Below are 17499 nucleotides of genomic sequence, written 5' to 3' on the forward strand. Positions count from 1 at the left end.
CAGAGCCATACTGCCAAATGTAACATTCTGCTTTGGAAATAAAAGTGCTTTTGACAAAAGTGGTCCTGACTGAACTAGCTTTTCACAGTTAAGCACTAACATTGTGTTATTGTGCTAGACCATGCAGTATCCTACTGTGACATAGGTTGATGTCTGATTACTACAATCATCTACAATAACAATGTGTCTTGTGCCTTTTACAAAGCAGCGGAGTTGCTCAGATATTGGTCAGTCATCAGCATATGGATGTATTGTAAATTACTGATGAAGGCATTATGGTATTCTTGTGAGCCATATAATGTAAATACCTTAGAGTTAAGAACCAATAGCCACAATTCATTAAGTAAAGCTCTGTCACGGCCCTTCACAAAGTTCACTGTGTCCCTGAGGTTAGCTTTATTGATAATCTCTCATTCCTTTGAGTTGCTGTGCCACTAGCTATAACTAAGTCTGTAGTAATCCATATAGACAGGTCTGCAGTAGCCCTTAATTCAAATGAGTAGTTGATCCTCTGTGTTCCTCAATGTTGCTGATGCTGAGACACTTACGTAATGTAGAAAAATAATCAGCATAAAGGACAATAAAAATGAAAAAGAGCATAGTGTGAAGGTGACTAGTCATTCATTTAACATTTGTCACCTGGTGGAGCATGGTATGGGAATTAATCTATCTCTATCATGCTTGCATGGAGTTGAATAAGGGAAGGTGAGGTGAGGAGGGATACTAAAGAAAATGGAGCCAGGCAAGGTCACCCTCGAACTGTTGAGGGCCTATTCACTACAGAGCTCTTGCATGCTCATGCATGGGTCACAAGTATGGCATTTGTTTTAATATAGTGAAAAGTAAAAGAAAAAGGTGGCCACTAAAGTCTGGTGATGCAGCTAAAATGAATTGAAGAAAATAAAACAAGGTATCAAAATAACATGCATTAAATTAAGAAAGACTCATTTTCTGAGGGTAATTTACATTTTGCTGCTTACTTTATTTGGTAATTGTTTTGTTGAAAACTAGTAAAAAACTAAAAGCTAAACATAAGGAATACAATGACAGTATCACATAGCACAATTAATTAAACATTGTTATATGAAAAATGGTATAAATCTTACTGCAAATTTGACTTTAGGTCAGTAAATTAACTTCTGGCTTAAATAGTGAGGGACTAGATAACTTGTATGAGAAACTTTCAAAATGTTCCTCTGGTCATATTTCATTTAATTGTTCTAATTGTTTTAATGTTTTGTATATGTATGGTTTTGATATAATCTTATTGTCTGGTAGAATGGCAATATTGTAACTTACTATGCTGTGTATGTACTGTGCATTACTGACTATATGTATTTTATTTAAATATGGATTCTATAACTATAACTAATGAGGATCCCAATAAAAGTGCCAAAATTAATATGAAAGGAAATGATCTAATTTGTAAAGTGCATCTTTTAAACTTGGTAAAACAGGCCCCAGACTCATAAGTGTTGGACAGAGAATAGAAAGTAAAGACAAATATTGGAAAATTGGTAAGCGTTGTGGTCAAAAATAAACTACTATATACACTAACCAAAGCAATCCAAAAGAATTAAAACTTGCCAGTTCCAAACAATAATGTCAAAAGTGCTTTATCTATCCCACTCCCACACTGTACTAGGGGCCAAACAACGAGAGCACCATGCAAAGGGTACTGTTGCAATAGCAGAGAATGACCGATCAGCGATCAACAGATAAATGACTGTAACCCTTTAATCCACAACGTCCACCGGACACAGCTTAGTCGAGTCTAGCCAGTGTGCTGATATCCCCCAGACATGTGGCATTGTGTCATATGACTCTTTCCTCTGCTTTCATAGCTTTATGCCCCAGGTCTATTTTTGCCTAACTGGGTAAAGTGGACAGAACTCTGTAAAAAACACCTCTAACAAACCTTGCTGATCACTGTGTCGAGAATCTCTTCAGATGCATATTTACAGAATGAGATTGTATACGAACTGGCGCCCCACGCAGAATTATATTCTGTTCACAACTGCTTGCCCTTAAAACCCATTAAGGGTAGAGTAAATCTAAAGTACAAGCTGTTTTGTTGAAATATATTTTGTAGGATACATTTGTCCTTTTCACACCTCAGAGGGAGTGACAGAGGTGACAGACCATTTTGACAGTAATTGGACGGTTGATTGTAGTAGAGAGGGGGTTACCTCAGGCAAAAGAAGCAAACAAACAGCACTCTCACCCAGTCTTATAGCCTGACTAAAACAACTGACATTAATATGCCTCGCTGTATGGCCATTTCCTGGTGGCTCTTGAGGAGCCACACTACATGCCGTGAAGCACCATTTTGCATAAATAACCTCTTACTGTTTCACATGGGGGCAGTTCTGTTACCAGTGATTCTCACATCCTCCACTTTAATTGTCTTCCTCCAGGCTATGCACTAATCAGACAAAGTGGCAATACACAGTTCTACCTTGTGACCACATTATCTCACTATTAACTATATTAATAAGATGTATAATCCCTCAAAGTAGCTGTAATAATATGCTTTCTTCATGAAAAATGGAATGCAACACCTGAAATGACGAAAACACAAAAACACCTCTCTGCATGTCAATTTAATGTTATAAGCTACATTGAGGTTTGTTTTGCTGGACTATTGCACTGGATTGCATTCAACTGCATGTTTAAAACACTGAATTAACCTACTGTATATGCTTCAGTTGGAAACATTTCAGTTTTCCTTTTCTTGTGAAGTATACAGAATTTATGAAAGCTCTCTTTGTCTTAGCTACATACAAAAAACAGTAACGCTGACACTAAATGCCCTCGCAGTGAATCAGCTGGTCATCACGACCATGTAGTTTGACCCAGAAAAGATTCCAAAAGAATTTCACACGATATAGAAAACAAATCAATACAAGTGCAAAAAAACAAAACAATAACCCCCACAAACAAACAAACAAAAAACACACAACTAGTATCTGCCCCTGTGTTACTATGTCAGAATACATTGCAGGGAAGCTAACTGGTTGGAAATTAGTTATGGTGATAGGTCTGTCTCCCGTACAAGTACGGTGACCCAGAAGTGTAAAGGCTTATCCTCCTCTCGCTTGATGGTATCCAAACTTCACAGAGAAAGCCCATTTTATAAGTCGCTGCATCTTCTGCCCTGTTTTGACCCCCCACAACCAGGTGCTATGTCAGTTAAACACAGAGGTCAGATTTCCATGTAGAAAATGGAAATATTAAGGTACTCCAGCTGTCTGCTCAGTTGTGCATGAGATGATAAACATCGGTAGGCTTTTATCTGAGTGCTTTTCTCAAGATTCTCCTCACACAAGGATGAGCAGTGAACAAGGCACATGCTATGTAAAAGGCTTGGTGCTTTTGAAAACCACAAGACTTCTCTTTGCAATTCTCAAAGCACCAAATGGGGAAGCCGTGGCAACTGGGATGTGTCACTTTCTCACCTCCCATGTCATCAGCTACGACATCTGGTGCACATACAGTTCTGCCACTGGCGATGGGTACTAGATACACAGAAATCAGTGCTTATGAAGACCACTTTGCAGAACACACAGCTTGATGATTCATAAGGGGAAACTGCAATGGTGCAACATGTAATTGGTGTTCCAAAAATGTTATCTAATGAAGCACATTATGTTTGGTAGTGTTTGCAGTTTTTATGTGAAATACCTTAATTTGATCAGACCAGCCTTTTATCACCTTCCCACGCAAACAAACAAACAGTAACACACACACATCCTCATGCACGCACACCACGCTACACACTGGCTTGATCGATGCATTGTGCTATATGAGAGCTGTGTGTGATGGGTAGCCAGCAGGGGGGTGGGTCAATGTGCTGCTGCTCGCTTTCTGTCTTTCTGCGTATTCTCATACTCTGTCCAGCGCTGAGAGCAGTAACTCACTGTTGCTGCACAGTAAGGCAGAATCTCCATCCAACTTGGGGATTTGAGAAGCAGTCATCAACCTTATCTATTTAAACCTTAAGCGTGGTGGATTTTTTCCACCAGCAGTTTTACATGCCGTACAGCCTCAGCGTCTCTGATCCTCTTTACCAGTCAACTACAAAGAAAGAGGTGTCCTGGAGAGAAGGGGCTTCGCTCTCTGGATAAGGTAAAGTAACACTTTGTTCACATAGTGACTAGGTTAAGTTTTACCATGGACTTTATTTGAAGCTCTCTCTTTATTTTGTATACATTTATAAACTAGTATTTTAACCATGATATGTAAATCTATTGGAAATCAACAATATGAAGCAAACTTTCTAAGAGCGCAAAACCAGTTTTCAAGAATGTGTTTGATCTATTAATCTAATAAAAAGGATGAATTTGTTTTCCATTCTCTTGCTAAAAAATACATTTTTCGTTCAAGCTTGGTTGTTGTACCAGTGTTACTAAAATTTCTTCCTAAATGTAGTCACACATTTTAGATTTTAGATTTAGATTTAAGATCTTATTTATTCTCATCAGCTCTTGATTAACCCCAACAGATTCTTTCCTGATCATATAATTATACAGTAATGTTGATGTTAGCAGATCAATACTTAAATTTACCCCAAGCTGGGCATCTGGTGTTGTCAGAAGGGGGTTTGACCGTCTCACCAATACAACATGCTGTTTTATAACATGATTTGTATTTAATTCTTGTAAACTATGGAAGATAACTTCTATTAAAAACAATTTGTATAAAAGGAAAATATCTAACAAACACACTTGTTGATTCAAACAATGCTCTGTAATGTTTACCAATTCATTTGTCAAGAGTAGTTCTTTAAGTCATTTTCCAAAAGATTTTAAGTTTCATAATACGGTTTTAAAATGTGTTTAATGTCTTTTAATATCTACTAAACAAGTAGAAAATTAAAATCATTTACTTAAAACAATACATGAAGCATGTTCTCTCTCCAAAGCTTATTCATCATCGATCCATTTGCTTTCCATGAACATGAACCTCGTATTAGCGATTTCTGAATGAACAAGAGCACATTTGGTGTTACCATTCCAGTTATAAATGTTTATGAAAGAGAGCAAAGGTGCATTTCACCTTTAGTGTGAACACAGTTACACTAAATCAGATGTTGATTTATGGTACTTTCACATGAGACAATGCTTTGATGCCTAGGGGAAGGAAGAGGTGATTGAGGGATCCTCTGACGCACAAGGCTTCACTGAGCACAGCAAGAGCCGTCTGGACCTGACACACAACATGTCCATCTATGCTTCACCCATTATGCTTTAACATAGATGCCCATGCTCATGTATTATGTGTCAGATTCACTACTGCTCTGGTGGATTAAATACAATACCATCAAGCAGCTTAATTTTGAATTGTGCACTGCAAGTCAACAGAGGACGGAATTTATAACATGTTCTTGTTCTCAAACAAATTATTAATGTGACATGACAGATGTTTTACACTATTCTCTGAAATGGATGAGGCAGAGAGCATTGTGCTGCACTGGCACCTAACTCCGTTCTGTAATGCAGATCAGAGGACGACAGGAAGTGGGTTTACATATGATGATAAGTACTGTTAATATTGTGTGACTCAATGTGCACTCTTGATTCCATCACATTAACAAAATATATAAATCCTCTTATAATCACTGCTGCAGTGAGGCAATGGACACATGGAACAACAAGTCCATACAGCCATTTTCATTATAAAAATGCCTCGACTTAATCACCTCTTTGTTGAAAATGCCCAATAATTGCTGTGTCACACTTCTATACATCCTTCCTGTCACTCTGCCATCCATTTTTAAATGTCTTTTTTTGCTGTGTTGTTTATAAAAATTCTCCTCTGTCCTTTTTTGCCATGGCAGCTTCACTGCTCTTCAACTCTTAATGTGATTAATAATCGGTCAACCGATTTTACAGTTTCCAAGCGTTAATAATTGATATTAAAAGGCACTGACTGTCATAATCCTTCTGATTCCATAAGCTATACGACATAAATTCATTACAAAACAAAAAGCACACTCAGTCCTAATCTGTCATGCCAAGTCAGTGTTAAACTGGAAGACCTTTTTAGGTCTTTTCAGGCCTGAATGGTGCAGTGTAGAGAATGTTTAAAGTTCTTGGAAAATTACTGAGGTCATGTGTCGGGCATTAGGGAAGAGAATATTTGTACCAGTCCTATACCATTCCTACCAAAACACCTTGCAAAGGAGATACTGAGCTAATGGCATGATTGCTCTTCTCATTGGAGAATAGGTGTGACACTTGAAGAAGTGAAAGGCTCAAAAAGGCTAAAGTGCTGACATTAAGAGAAAAAAAAAGATATGAGGGCAGGTGCATAAAACTCACCACACTGTGTACACACAAAGACAAAAATATGCATATGCATTCTTTTTGACAGAAATGTGTGTGTGTGTCTTAAGGCACCTTTTAAACAAATCAAGAGATTCTGCTGTTCCTATATTTTCAGGCAGATTATTCCAGAGTCTTGGTAGAGTGACTGAGAAGGCCCTGTCTCCAAAAAGTTTCCAACAAGATCGTGGGATGATTAACATCCCTTGATCTGTAGATCTGAGGGGCCTAGCTGTACTGTATGGGATATAAGTTCTGCAATATAGAGTAGCTCAAGTCCATCCAGGGCTTTAAATACAAACCAAAGAAAGGAATTCGATACCGGACGATGACCCAGTGCAAAGATGCTAAAAACAGGTGTACTATGTTCCCTTTACATTCAATATATTATTCAAGATTATGGTTGAATATTATGCCAAGGTCTTTTGCATAAGGTTTGATGTGCCTGGATAAATACTTGGCAGACTGGGTGGTGCTGAGGGAGTTTGGGGGCAGAACAGTATGTTCTCTGTTTTGTTTTCATTTATTTGTAGAAGATAATTAGCGATCCATCCTTTAATATCATCCACAGTTGCCTGCAATCTGTGTAACAGTGAAGTGAGACAATGTAGTTCTGAAAATGTGTTGGCAATATGCTCACATTGACGATACCAGCATAATGAAGTTTAGCCTCACAGGTATAATAGTTTACCATGTCACCACCAGTGTTAGCATTTGCTAATTACCACTAACTTTGTTTAGTTGACAGCTAAGGTTGATGGGAATGTCCTTAGTTTTGGAGGTGTTTTGTCATAAACCAAGTATTGGACAAACTGAAATTTTAACTTGATAATGGCGGTATAGTAAAGCTTAAGGTATCACCAAAGTTATATAAATTCATCCCGAGGGGAACATCAATGTGTGTACCAAATATCATGGCAATCCCTCCAAAGCTGTCGAGACATTTCAGTCCAAACCACAAATGTCAACGTCATGGTGGTGCCAGAGGAAAAGTCAGGGGATCACCAAAGACAGTAGTGGTGGACCAGCCAACCAACCATAATGATAGACCAAGAGAGCTGTGTAAAGGTGAAACTAAGCTTTTCAGTACTTTTCTCTAAAAAGCTTGAAAGCCAGACAAAATCGTCTGTAATGTCCAACCAACCTAACAAACATACTGTAGAGTAGGCACAGAACAGTACTGACTCTTCCTCAGAACCTACAGAAACAGTACAATGAAAACCAAAACCCAAAATTTCCTATTTGAAAGTTCACAAAGTTCACAGCTGAGTACCAAAACATCAACAGTGATCTGGGAGGAAATGTAGGGATTTCCTCAGATTTCGTAAAGGAAAAAAAAAGTGGGTAGGTTCAAAATGTGAGCACTTACCTGGTACATGTCTAAAGCACAAAAAACAAAAAAAAATAACAACAATGGATGTGATCAATAATGAAAGGATGGATAGAAAATATAAAAACCAATGTAAAAATATAAACATAATTTCGTGTCACATAAGACAAGCGAATTAACATGACCTTGAGTCAAATGTCTTAACTGATTAGGATGTTGACATTAGGATATGGTAACTCAATAAAGATGCAGTCTTGCAGACACAAGCTGCATGCTGTGCTGTCACATCTTATTTTTACATTTGTGTCCCCAGACATTTTACTTGCTAATCATGATAAGTACTCTTACATAATGCTGGAGAGTTTGGTGGGTCAGAGTGACAGAGGGGAAGCTTTGTATGAAAGTCATGAAGATAGATACTGACAGATAATGTAGATGCTGATATCTGTGTCTGTGTGTGGTTGCTGTCACAGAAATGGACGTGGATCGTGGATTTTATCGACAGGTAGATGTCCAGGACCATGCTCACTACATCGTTGCCTTCTTTGTCTTGGTGATTGGAACAGTGGGTGTTACTGGCAATGCCTTGGTCATGTATGCCTTTTTCTGGTAAGTGAAGAAAAATGGTGAACAGTGAGATGAGTTTGTCTGTCATCGTCAGTTTAAAAGCTGCATTATATAGCCAGTTGTAAGCTATTAGCAATTTCTATTGCCAAATAAATGAACTGGAAATGTTTACTTTGAACCTAAAAAAATTACTTACTTACTTATTCTTCATTTCACACCTTAAGGCCTGATTACAGCCTTCAAAAAAATTTATAAAACTAAGCAGTAGTGTTTCAGTTTTTCTATAATTAAGATGTAATACAAAGCCTTATTTTGACCATGTCTCGCACAACATTAATCAAACTTTTGAGCTAGGTTGATGTGTGCTGATACACTGAAAACATGTTAATGAATTTCATGGGAAAACCATACACTGCATGAACAGGAAGTGAAGAATCATGATGCTGACCCACTGCTTGCACAACACAGCCTGCTGACTTTGAGTTATTCTCTAAGATTTAGAGATTTAGAGTGTACATTCCCATCCTCAGTATGATGCACCTATATTTGACACTGTAACAAGCCTCGGTTAGCCCATCACATTTCTATGAACAAATTATGGGAAATCAGGAGGGAAGGGTATATATGGACTGTGGGAGCATTGTGCTCTACTGTACAAGTTCTGGTAGAACTCAAGAACAAGTGAGTTCACAGAGGCTGTTTGCCTGAGGACTGTTCTGTTAATCATCCCACATTAAACGGCCCATTTGGAGGCATATTATGTGAGGTCTTCAGATCTTTTACTTAAGTAAAAGTAGTAGTATCTCACTTTAAACCTAATCTGTTACCAGTACTGCATTCAAAATTAGTAGTAGTACAGTAGTATTATCAAAAAACATTACTTACAGCTAGTTTTAAGAACTATATATGCTATACTGTTACATAGATTAATCTATAAACATGGGTGAAACTACTCACTTTAGTTAAGTCATTTATTGGGGTACTTTTATGTACTTTTATGAGTATGCATTACATTATGACATCTTCTTTTCTACTTTTAAAATCATAATTCACTACTAAGTAGGCCAACAATTTATATCCATACTGTTCATCAGCATTTTTGAGATAACAATAGCCAATATGGCCCCCAGTCGGGCTGTTCAGACAGAGTGCGCCACGCAGCGGAGCCGGCTCACGACCTTCAGCAACCGGTTCCATTTTTTCTGCCCTTAAGTAACTTAAGTTCAGTACTTGAGTAAATGTACTTAGTTACTTTTCCATTGCATATTATAATATCAAATAACACATTTGAGTTATCTGACTGGATTAAAATAAAATCATCTCTATAATATATGAAATTAAATATATTAATCTATGGAATATCAAAAAGGGTGACTAACTAAAGGTCATATACCAGCAGAGATTTAGAGCACTGAACGGGTGTTGGGAAGCACAGATGTTACAAGCACAGGCAGAGAGGTCTTCACAGCAGCCTGCAGGCATTCAACATCAGGAAGCAGCTCAGTGATTTTCTAACTGTACTGGATAAATCAATGTATAAATTCAATAATTCAGTCAGCTATTCCCTTATTTATGCACAGTCATCCCTGTGCTACCACCTAAACTGCATTAAGCTTAAATAACAGTACTGAAGCTCAGGGTAATCCAATGAACTACTATGTGTCCCACTATACACTTACGTCAGACAGTGGAACAAGATTCTCAACTAGAGTAGAGGAAAAATGTGGCTGTAGCCTACAATGTATCTTCCCCTCAGTATTTCCCAGCCAAAAAGAAACCCAAGACAGCCTTCACTTCAAAACCTGAAGAAGATTCAAATCAACATTAACTTTTACTATTTCATTCAGACTATACAGAGGACAAGTGCACCACAAAACAGAATTACGTTGCATCCAGGACACAAATTTAATTTAAAAGTAGTTAGTAGATGCGTGTCTGTAAGCCTGCAATAAAAACAAAAGACTCCCAAGTTAATATACTATATAGACTGGTGTGCATGTTGCATACAGTATGTACACTATGGCTACTCCTGGGTGTATAGTATACCTGAGTATTATACTCCTGGGTATATAGTATTCCACTGAATGCAGTGAAGAGCCAAGTGTTAGATAAAATCCTGGGTCAGACATGTTTTTTTCATTAAGGTCCAATCTCCAGTGATACACATCTACACACAGCTATCTCCAAATGTTGCATCACTCGATTTCTACTCCAGTCACACTTGTTCAGTACAAACCCACTCATCTGCATGAAGACACATGAATACACTCCTGATACATGAAGCTAAACAGTTAAGGCACTATATGAACGCTGGTGTACAATTTAGTCATCCAGAATGAGGAAGCTTATAATATCATTGTTCTCAATTTAGTTGGAACAAATATTCAGCCTTCATCTGTATCCATACTCCTGATACCTTTTATCTGACAGTAAGTATAATGTGAGTGTAAAATGCTCACTGACACAGATTACACTGACATTTTGCAGATGAAAGACATACCTGCCATAAAGCTAGAACTTGATTTAGGTGATCTTCAGATTTCACACACCTTTGTCCCTCCACATACCCCCGTGCTGTTTCTAGGGTCTTGTTTGAGCATAATGAAGGCATTAGGTTGCCAATTAATCTGAGGTGTAGGTGTGTGCAGTGAGCTATGGAATGTTAACCGAAGGTTATTAAGGACACACCATTACCATGCACTACAACATGACCGTCTGTGCACAGTCGCAGCCTCAGAAAAAGCACTGTCAACATCTGCTGTGGGCCACGCATGGACAGCTAGTTTTGAGCTCATTACTGTTCATACACTACACATGTAAATGTGTATCGCAGGTTTTCATGAAGTGGGACAGTGAATAGCAACATATTTTGTTAACACAGTCCTTGTTAGCTGAGAAAGGATGGATTCACATGTGCGGGTGTTTCGGCAGCATGTTGTTCAGTTTCTCTTCTGGACAATAGAGGGGCAAGGTCAAAGTTACCAGGACAGAACTGACTTCAGTTACAAGACGTTGCTTTCAGGAATAAAGCTTTAAATGGCACACAAATGTAGCAGTGCAATTCAGCTCTGTTTGTGAACTTGTACACAGGCTTAACACCAATTTAAAAAAAAACATGTGCTGTATTGTTCTTCTTGTTCATTTGTGGGAGACACAAAGATGTTTTGGAAGACCATATAAATCCCCCTGCTGCCTGCATCTTGTGTTGGAGTCAATAAGTGAATATAATATCAATACTGTTTGGGACTTTTGAGACACTTTACCTTCTTGGCATTTGGCTTTCGTGGTTCCCAATTGTCTTCCTAACAAAGGAACCCAATTTTAAGGTAATTTATAATTGGCTTTCTCACCTCTAGTTATACAGTGTCTGCTTTGACTGATTCTTCTTCATTACAACTGTTAACACAACTAGAAAATGAGTCATTGTCTTCAATAACACAATAACTCAATAAGGGAGTGCATTAGATAGTCCGATAGTAGTAGAATACGTGCTTGTGTTCCTCCATTTCGTATTTAGTGGACAATATTAGTGTGTTTACTCATGATCCTGTTAGACTAAGAGATACACTCTTGCATCTTTCATCAATCTGAACTTGCTTTAAGAGAGAACAATAGCATTAGAATGACAGTATTATTTAAAGTCAGTGTTTGGATGTGCCATTGTTATTGATTTCCATTCCCCTGCCTGTTATGGTAAAGGAGATGGACTGAAGTTCAGAAGGATGTGGATTTGAGAGTTATTGGAAGGATATTGTACTGGCCAGGGTATGAATCCTCCTCCATCTAGATGCCTGTACCCAATTCTGGGGTAATTTAAAAAACAACCTTTCAAAACAATAAGTCTCTTACTGGAATGAAACCCCCCTCTGGATTTCAATTCACAGCCAAAAATGTAAAATATATTTTAAATACAATCTTAGAATGTATCTTAACGTGTGTAGTTTACTTACATAGTAGAATAACATCGTATAAGTTTCCTATGATAGTGTGTACAACAAATTGTCTGAACATATAACCGTCAACTGAATACAACAAATATAATAGGCCATGTTTGTGCTGTAGATCTTCAACTGCCTCTGTTACTTATGTGTCAACAACAACATATTGCTTTGTGGGACACTGAGAACTCTGAATTTGAGTCTTTTCAATCTTAATGTGTTTCAGTAACAAGAAGCTACGGACTCCCCCCAACTATTTCATCATGAACCTGGCAATCAGTGACTTCCTCATGGCAATTACACAGTCACCTATCTTCTTTGTTAACTCCCTTTACAAAGGGTGGATTTTTGGTGAAACAGGTACTTTTTTCATTCATCACACATGTTATGTAAAAAAAGACACATCCTTTATCTATCCATGTTTATGTATGGAACTATGTATGAAATATAGTAATCATTTCTGTTTTTTGGGCTGTGTTTTTATGGCACTAAAATTTAATTTATCAGTTTCTTCCATGCAATACGGGGATAGGCTTTTTACAGTCTCAGGATGCTGCATATGTGTGTTACGTTAGAATCTTCTGTTAATATGTTTAACCATTATGAATGTATGTAAAAATGTAGGGAATAGGATAATAGCGTTCAGATCTTTTTTTTCTCTTTACCTAGGAACACCCACCTGACCCTAATTGATCTGACACCAAACCTTGGCAATATGAATAGTGTGAAAATTGCAATTTGACCAATTGTATTACTTATCACCTGTATAGTCTTCCAATCAGAAGAAGAAAAGTAATAATGAAGTCCTTTCTTCTTTCTTTTTTCTCCATAGGCTGTAAAATGTACGCTTTTTGTGGAGCTTTATTTGGAATCACTTCCATGATAAACCTTCTGGCCATCTCTTTAGACCGCTACATTGTCATCACCAAGCCTCTGCAGGCCATTCGGTGGACCTCCAAGCGACGCACTTGCCTCATTATCGCCCTGGTCTGGCTGTACTCACTAGCTTGGAGCCTTGCACCACTTTTGGGGTGGAGTAAGTGACTTATTCTCTCACCTTTTTACTCTTTTTATTCAACTACCCCTTTTTATACTTTTAGACCCTTAACACTTTCCGCTCATCTGTCTTTGTATTTTTTTCTAAAGGTTCATATATACCAGAGGGACTGATGACCTCATGCACATGGGATTACGTGACATCTACTCCTGCCAACAAAAGTTACACTTTGATGTTATGCTGCTTTGTATTCTTCATCCCTCTGGGCATTATATCCTACTGTTATCTGTGCATGTTCCTGGCAATCCGCCAAGCAAGCAGGTGAATAAATTAACATAGGTGATTATGTAGCATTTTTATGCACTAAAGACTTTGGAAATAATTGAAATTCTGCATTTAAAGGCAGGATTATTTAATACATTTATGAAAAAAGCATCATACTATCAAAGGGAAGACTGTATTGTCACATCTTCACATCAACAATTTACTTTAATGTGTTTCAGATATTGACAGTATATAAGTAGTAGACAGAGCTTCCGGGTCTGTGAAGTGAACCCAACACAAAGTGTCTTAAACCTGCATTCTTTCTAATGGCCAGCAGGAGGAAGCTCCATGGCCGGAAAAGTCCAATAGAACTGAGCCTTATGGAGTAATGACCCTACTTCCACTTGATTTTTTGGCTCCAAAAAACAACATGCCATAATGTCGAACTCAAGGCTTTGAAGCCGTACTCCACAAACCAATGGATGATGTCATAATAGGGTCACACTTGGTTTCAGAATTGCCCTTGTTCCCTCCATGTACTATGTCTGTAGCTGTTGCACATTTCAATTCAGGGGTGAACTTGGAGGTCACAACCAAATAACTATGAAATTAACCTTTGCCTAATACTTACCTTAAGGTCAACTTTATCTGTTGACTTAAAATATGAATGCAGTGTGTCCATAAGGCTATTGCTATCTCAGTTGTTGTGGTTTGTTGAAGGCTACAACTCTGTAGGCTCTTCAAAGAAGTTGCAGTCACTTCAAGCAACCATAGCATGCTAGCCTGTCACTTCTTGCCCGCTAGGCCGATTACGGTACAGCACATTTCTCTTATTTTATATTTTACCTTCCATCCTTGGGATTGACAAATTGAAGGTTTTTGGCATGACTCAGGATGTTGTTATCTTCTTAATCCTGTCTCAGAGTGGCAGGGAGCGAAAAATCATATGTAATCTGCCTTACTGCCTGCTTGCACTGTTTGCTACGTTATCTGCTTTGCCTTGCTATATTGCATCTGCATGTGCATCACTTTGCCTGCATTTGGGTCCAAGATAACAATTAGCCGTTGAGAGGGTTAATGTAGGGAAGTCTGTTTGACATGCTACGTCCAAATAAAGAGCACAACTCTTCTGGGTGTTTATTGTAGAGAGAGAAAAAACCCAACAACACCTTTACCTTATAGGATACTCTGTATGATGCAATGCAGCAAAACTGGACCAAAGATAGTGGTAAAAAGAATATAAGAGCTCCCCACCCCTTCTCTGATAATAAGCAGGGGTGCAGGTCATATTAATTACCTACCACACACAGGGGAAGCGTGCACACACACAATTACCATGAGTGACAGGCGTGCAACTCTGGGTACACTGTCTGCAAACACTACATTGAATTAATTTAGTGTCTGAATTGACTTACCTACTGGCTTCAAATGTCCTTTATTCTTTCCCTCTGTCCTAACAGAGATTTGGAGAAGTTGGGGTCTCAGGTGAGGAAGTCGACCCTGATCCAGCAGCAGTCCATCAGGACTGAATGGAAGCTGGCCAAGATTGCCTTTGTGGTCATCATAGTGTTTGTTCTTTCCTGGTCGCCCTATGCATGCGTCACTCTCATCGCCTGGGCTGGGTAAATATACAGTATGACAAGGGCTCTTTATGGTCCACTCATTTGTTTTAATACCTACATTTGTTTAACTACAGCTTGGTAGACCCTGGCATAAAACGTAAAACATATAGGATGCTTCCTTGCACTGTGTAATTCATTTCAGCCATTAATCATGAGCCTCTTCTAGAATATGATTTTTTTTTTTGGCATGATGAAATGCGAGTCAAACTACAGAAGCATTGCTGTCACAGGTGATGTACAGTTCTATTCTTTACACTTTTCAGATATGCAAGCATCCTCAATCCCTATTCCAAAGCGGTCCCTGCTGTTATAGCCAAGGCATCGGCTATCTACAACCCTTTTATCTATGCCATCATTCACTCGAAATACAGGTGAGTGCAGTCTCCCAATTAATCAGTAACCCAAGCTTGAAAATAGTATAGAAGTTTCACTGATTATTATTTTTCAACAGAGACACCCTGGCAGAAAAAGTTCCATGTCTAAACTTCCTGTCCCAGGCCCCCAAGAGGGACTGCATATCAGTGTCACACAGTCAGTCCTCCTTCAGGGACTCAGTGCTGAGCAGACAGTCATCAATATCCAAAACCAAGTTTCACAGAGTTTCCTCCATGTCTACAACAGACACAGTGAGTTTGACTTTTGTGCCAGGATTTTTGGAAATGTACATTTACTACCCAAAAGAAGCCATAAAAACTGTTCAGCAATGGCAGAGGCTCAAATGTGAAATATTTTTTCCCACAAATTATTCTTCTCACCTTCAGTGAATATTTACTGCTGGGTTTGCTAGGTGTGTCTATACCTTGGAAACAATAAATAATTAAGATAAAGAGCCGTCTCAATTGTTTTTTAATCAGAAGATGCACTAACTAATAATGAGCTATTCATTGTATTGTTATTTTCTAGTAGACCCACAATTATGAAGTTAATATAAGTAATCATGAGAGTCACAATAGTACATTCTTACCTTGATTGACATAATTAATGTGCATATCCCTTGCAGCAGTTGTGGAGTGATGTGGAGCTGGACCCTATAGGCCATTGTCTGAGATCCAGCTATTCCCTTGGAACTCTGAGGGACAAAGAGTACAACTCAGTGGCTAAGCAGACCAAGGTAAAGGGAAGCCAAAGCCAGGAACAGGTAAGGTAGGTGCTCATCAATGTATTTGTTTATCAAAAAACAATTAAAAGAAATTTTAAAGGCCTAACATGTCACCATGACCGTGTTATCAGACAAAATGTCACAACATACTTTTGCATTTTATCTAAATTTTGTTCCAGACTCCCATCGCAGAGCCAGGCTCACTGAACAGATGTGACCACAACCTACCACCTGAGCCAGTAATGTTCTCAGCCTGGGGAAGGAGAATGAAGGACAATCCTGACAACTGGAATGAAGAGAAAAAACAGGATGATGAGCAAAAGAAAGAGGGCAAACATGAACAGAGGGAGGAACAGCAAGCAGAGAAGAAGAGAGATGAGAAGGATTCACATGTCCTCTTCCAGTCCAATTGTCTGGATAATATTGTACGTGTGCACTCCCAAGCAATCATCAGACCTTGTTCAACAAAAGGCCTTCAGGACCACGGCTATTGTGAGGAACAACAAAGAACGCAGAGCAGACAGAGTGAGCTGTTGCTTGATTTACAGACTCTGGACTGTTCTGCTCAAAGATTTCTCTCTCCAACACCAGGAAGCTAAATGTTAAATATGTTATTTATCTATACGGCTATGTGCTATTGTGACATGGCAGAGTAAACAGATTTTTTTTTTTGTATGTTAGATAATCTTCTCAAAAAGCTGTTAAAACTTTAATTTAAACTGTTTTGCCATGAAGTGTAACCGAATACATTTGTTTATAGGTTTATGTGCAACTGTACGAAATAATGCTACCCTTGTTTTTGTTAATTCTTGAATGTGTGATCGTAGGAGGATCTATTTGGAGAAATGGTATAAAATATTTATAGGTGTGTTTTCATTGGTGTACAATCACCTGATCATAAAAATTGTTGTGTCTTTGTTACCTTAAAATGAAACGTTTTTATCTACAGAGGGAGCGTCCTCAGTAGTAACACTGTGATAATGAAATCACACATACCAAAAATGTAAAGGACCTTTAGAAACGGAGTTCAAAATAGTATGTGCTTTTGTCAAAAAAGCCAAGAATTAACTGTATATTAATAAAAATTAAAGATGTATTATAAGCTTGTTGTTTAAAGGCCAAAGACAGTCTTTTTTGGAAGGTTTCTTGTGTATTCTGTAAGGAAGCTGAATTCATACAATTGTTTACTTTGTAACTAAGACTTGCTACCAATCTGGTCATTTAAAAGCCCAATGAGAGGATTTGGTTACTCTTTCATGTGAAAGCCATGTATATGATGCAGTATTAGCATGATCATTACATCTATAATGAATTTATTATCACAGCAGAACTCATTATCATCATCAGTGTGATGTT

At 38.2% G+C, this 17499-nt stretch overlaps 1 protein-coding gene across 1 annotated transcript; it reads left to right on the forward strand.

The window, feature by feature from the left end:
- The first annotated feature begins 8131 nt into the window (after nucleotides 1–8131).
- opn4xa (opsin 4xa) lies at nucleotides 8132–16191 on the forward strand. The gene is made up of 8 exons (XM_035668098.1): nucleotides 8132–8265; nucleotides 12388–12521; nucleotides 12994–13197; nucleotides 13308–13479; nucleotides 14883–15044; nucleotides 15308–15415; nucleotides 15496–15670; nucleotides 16045–16191. Exons 1-8 carry the CDS (start codon nucleotides 8132–8134, stop codon nucleotides 16189–16191), a joined length of 1236 nt encoding a protein of 411 aa, XP_035523991.1.
- Nucleotides 16192–17499: the final 1308 nt, after the last annotated feature.

The sequence above is a fragment of the Morone saxatilis genome, unplaced genomic scaffold, assembly GCF_004916995.1.
Source record: "Morone saxatilis isolate NCDOM2014 unplaced genomic scaffold, NCSU_SB_2.0 Contig21, whole genome shotgun sequence".
In the NCBI taxonomy this organism is placed as follows: domain Eukaryota; kingdom Metazoa; phylum Chordata; class Actinopteri; family Moronidae; genus Morone; species Morone saxatilis.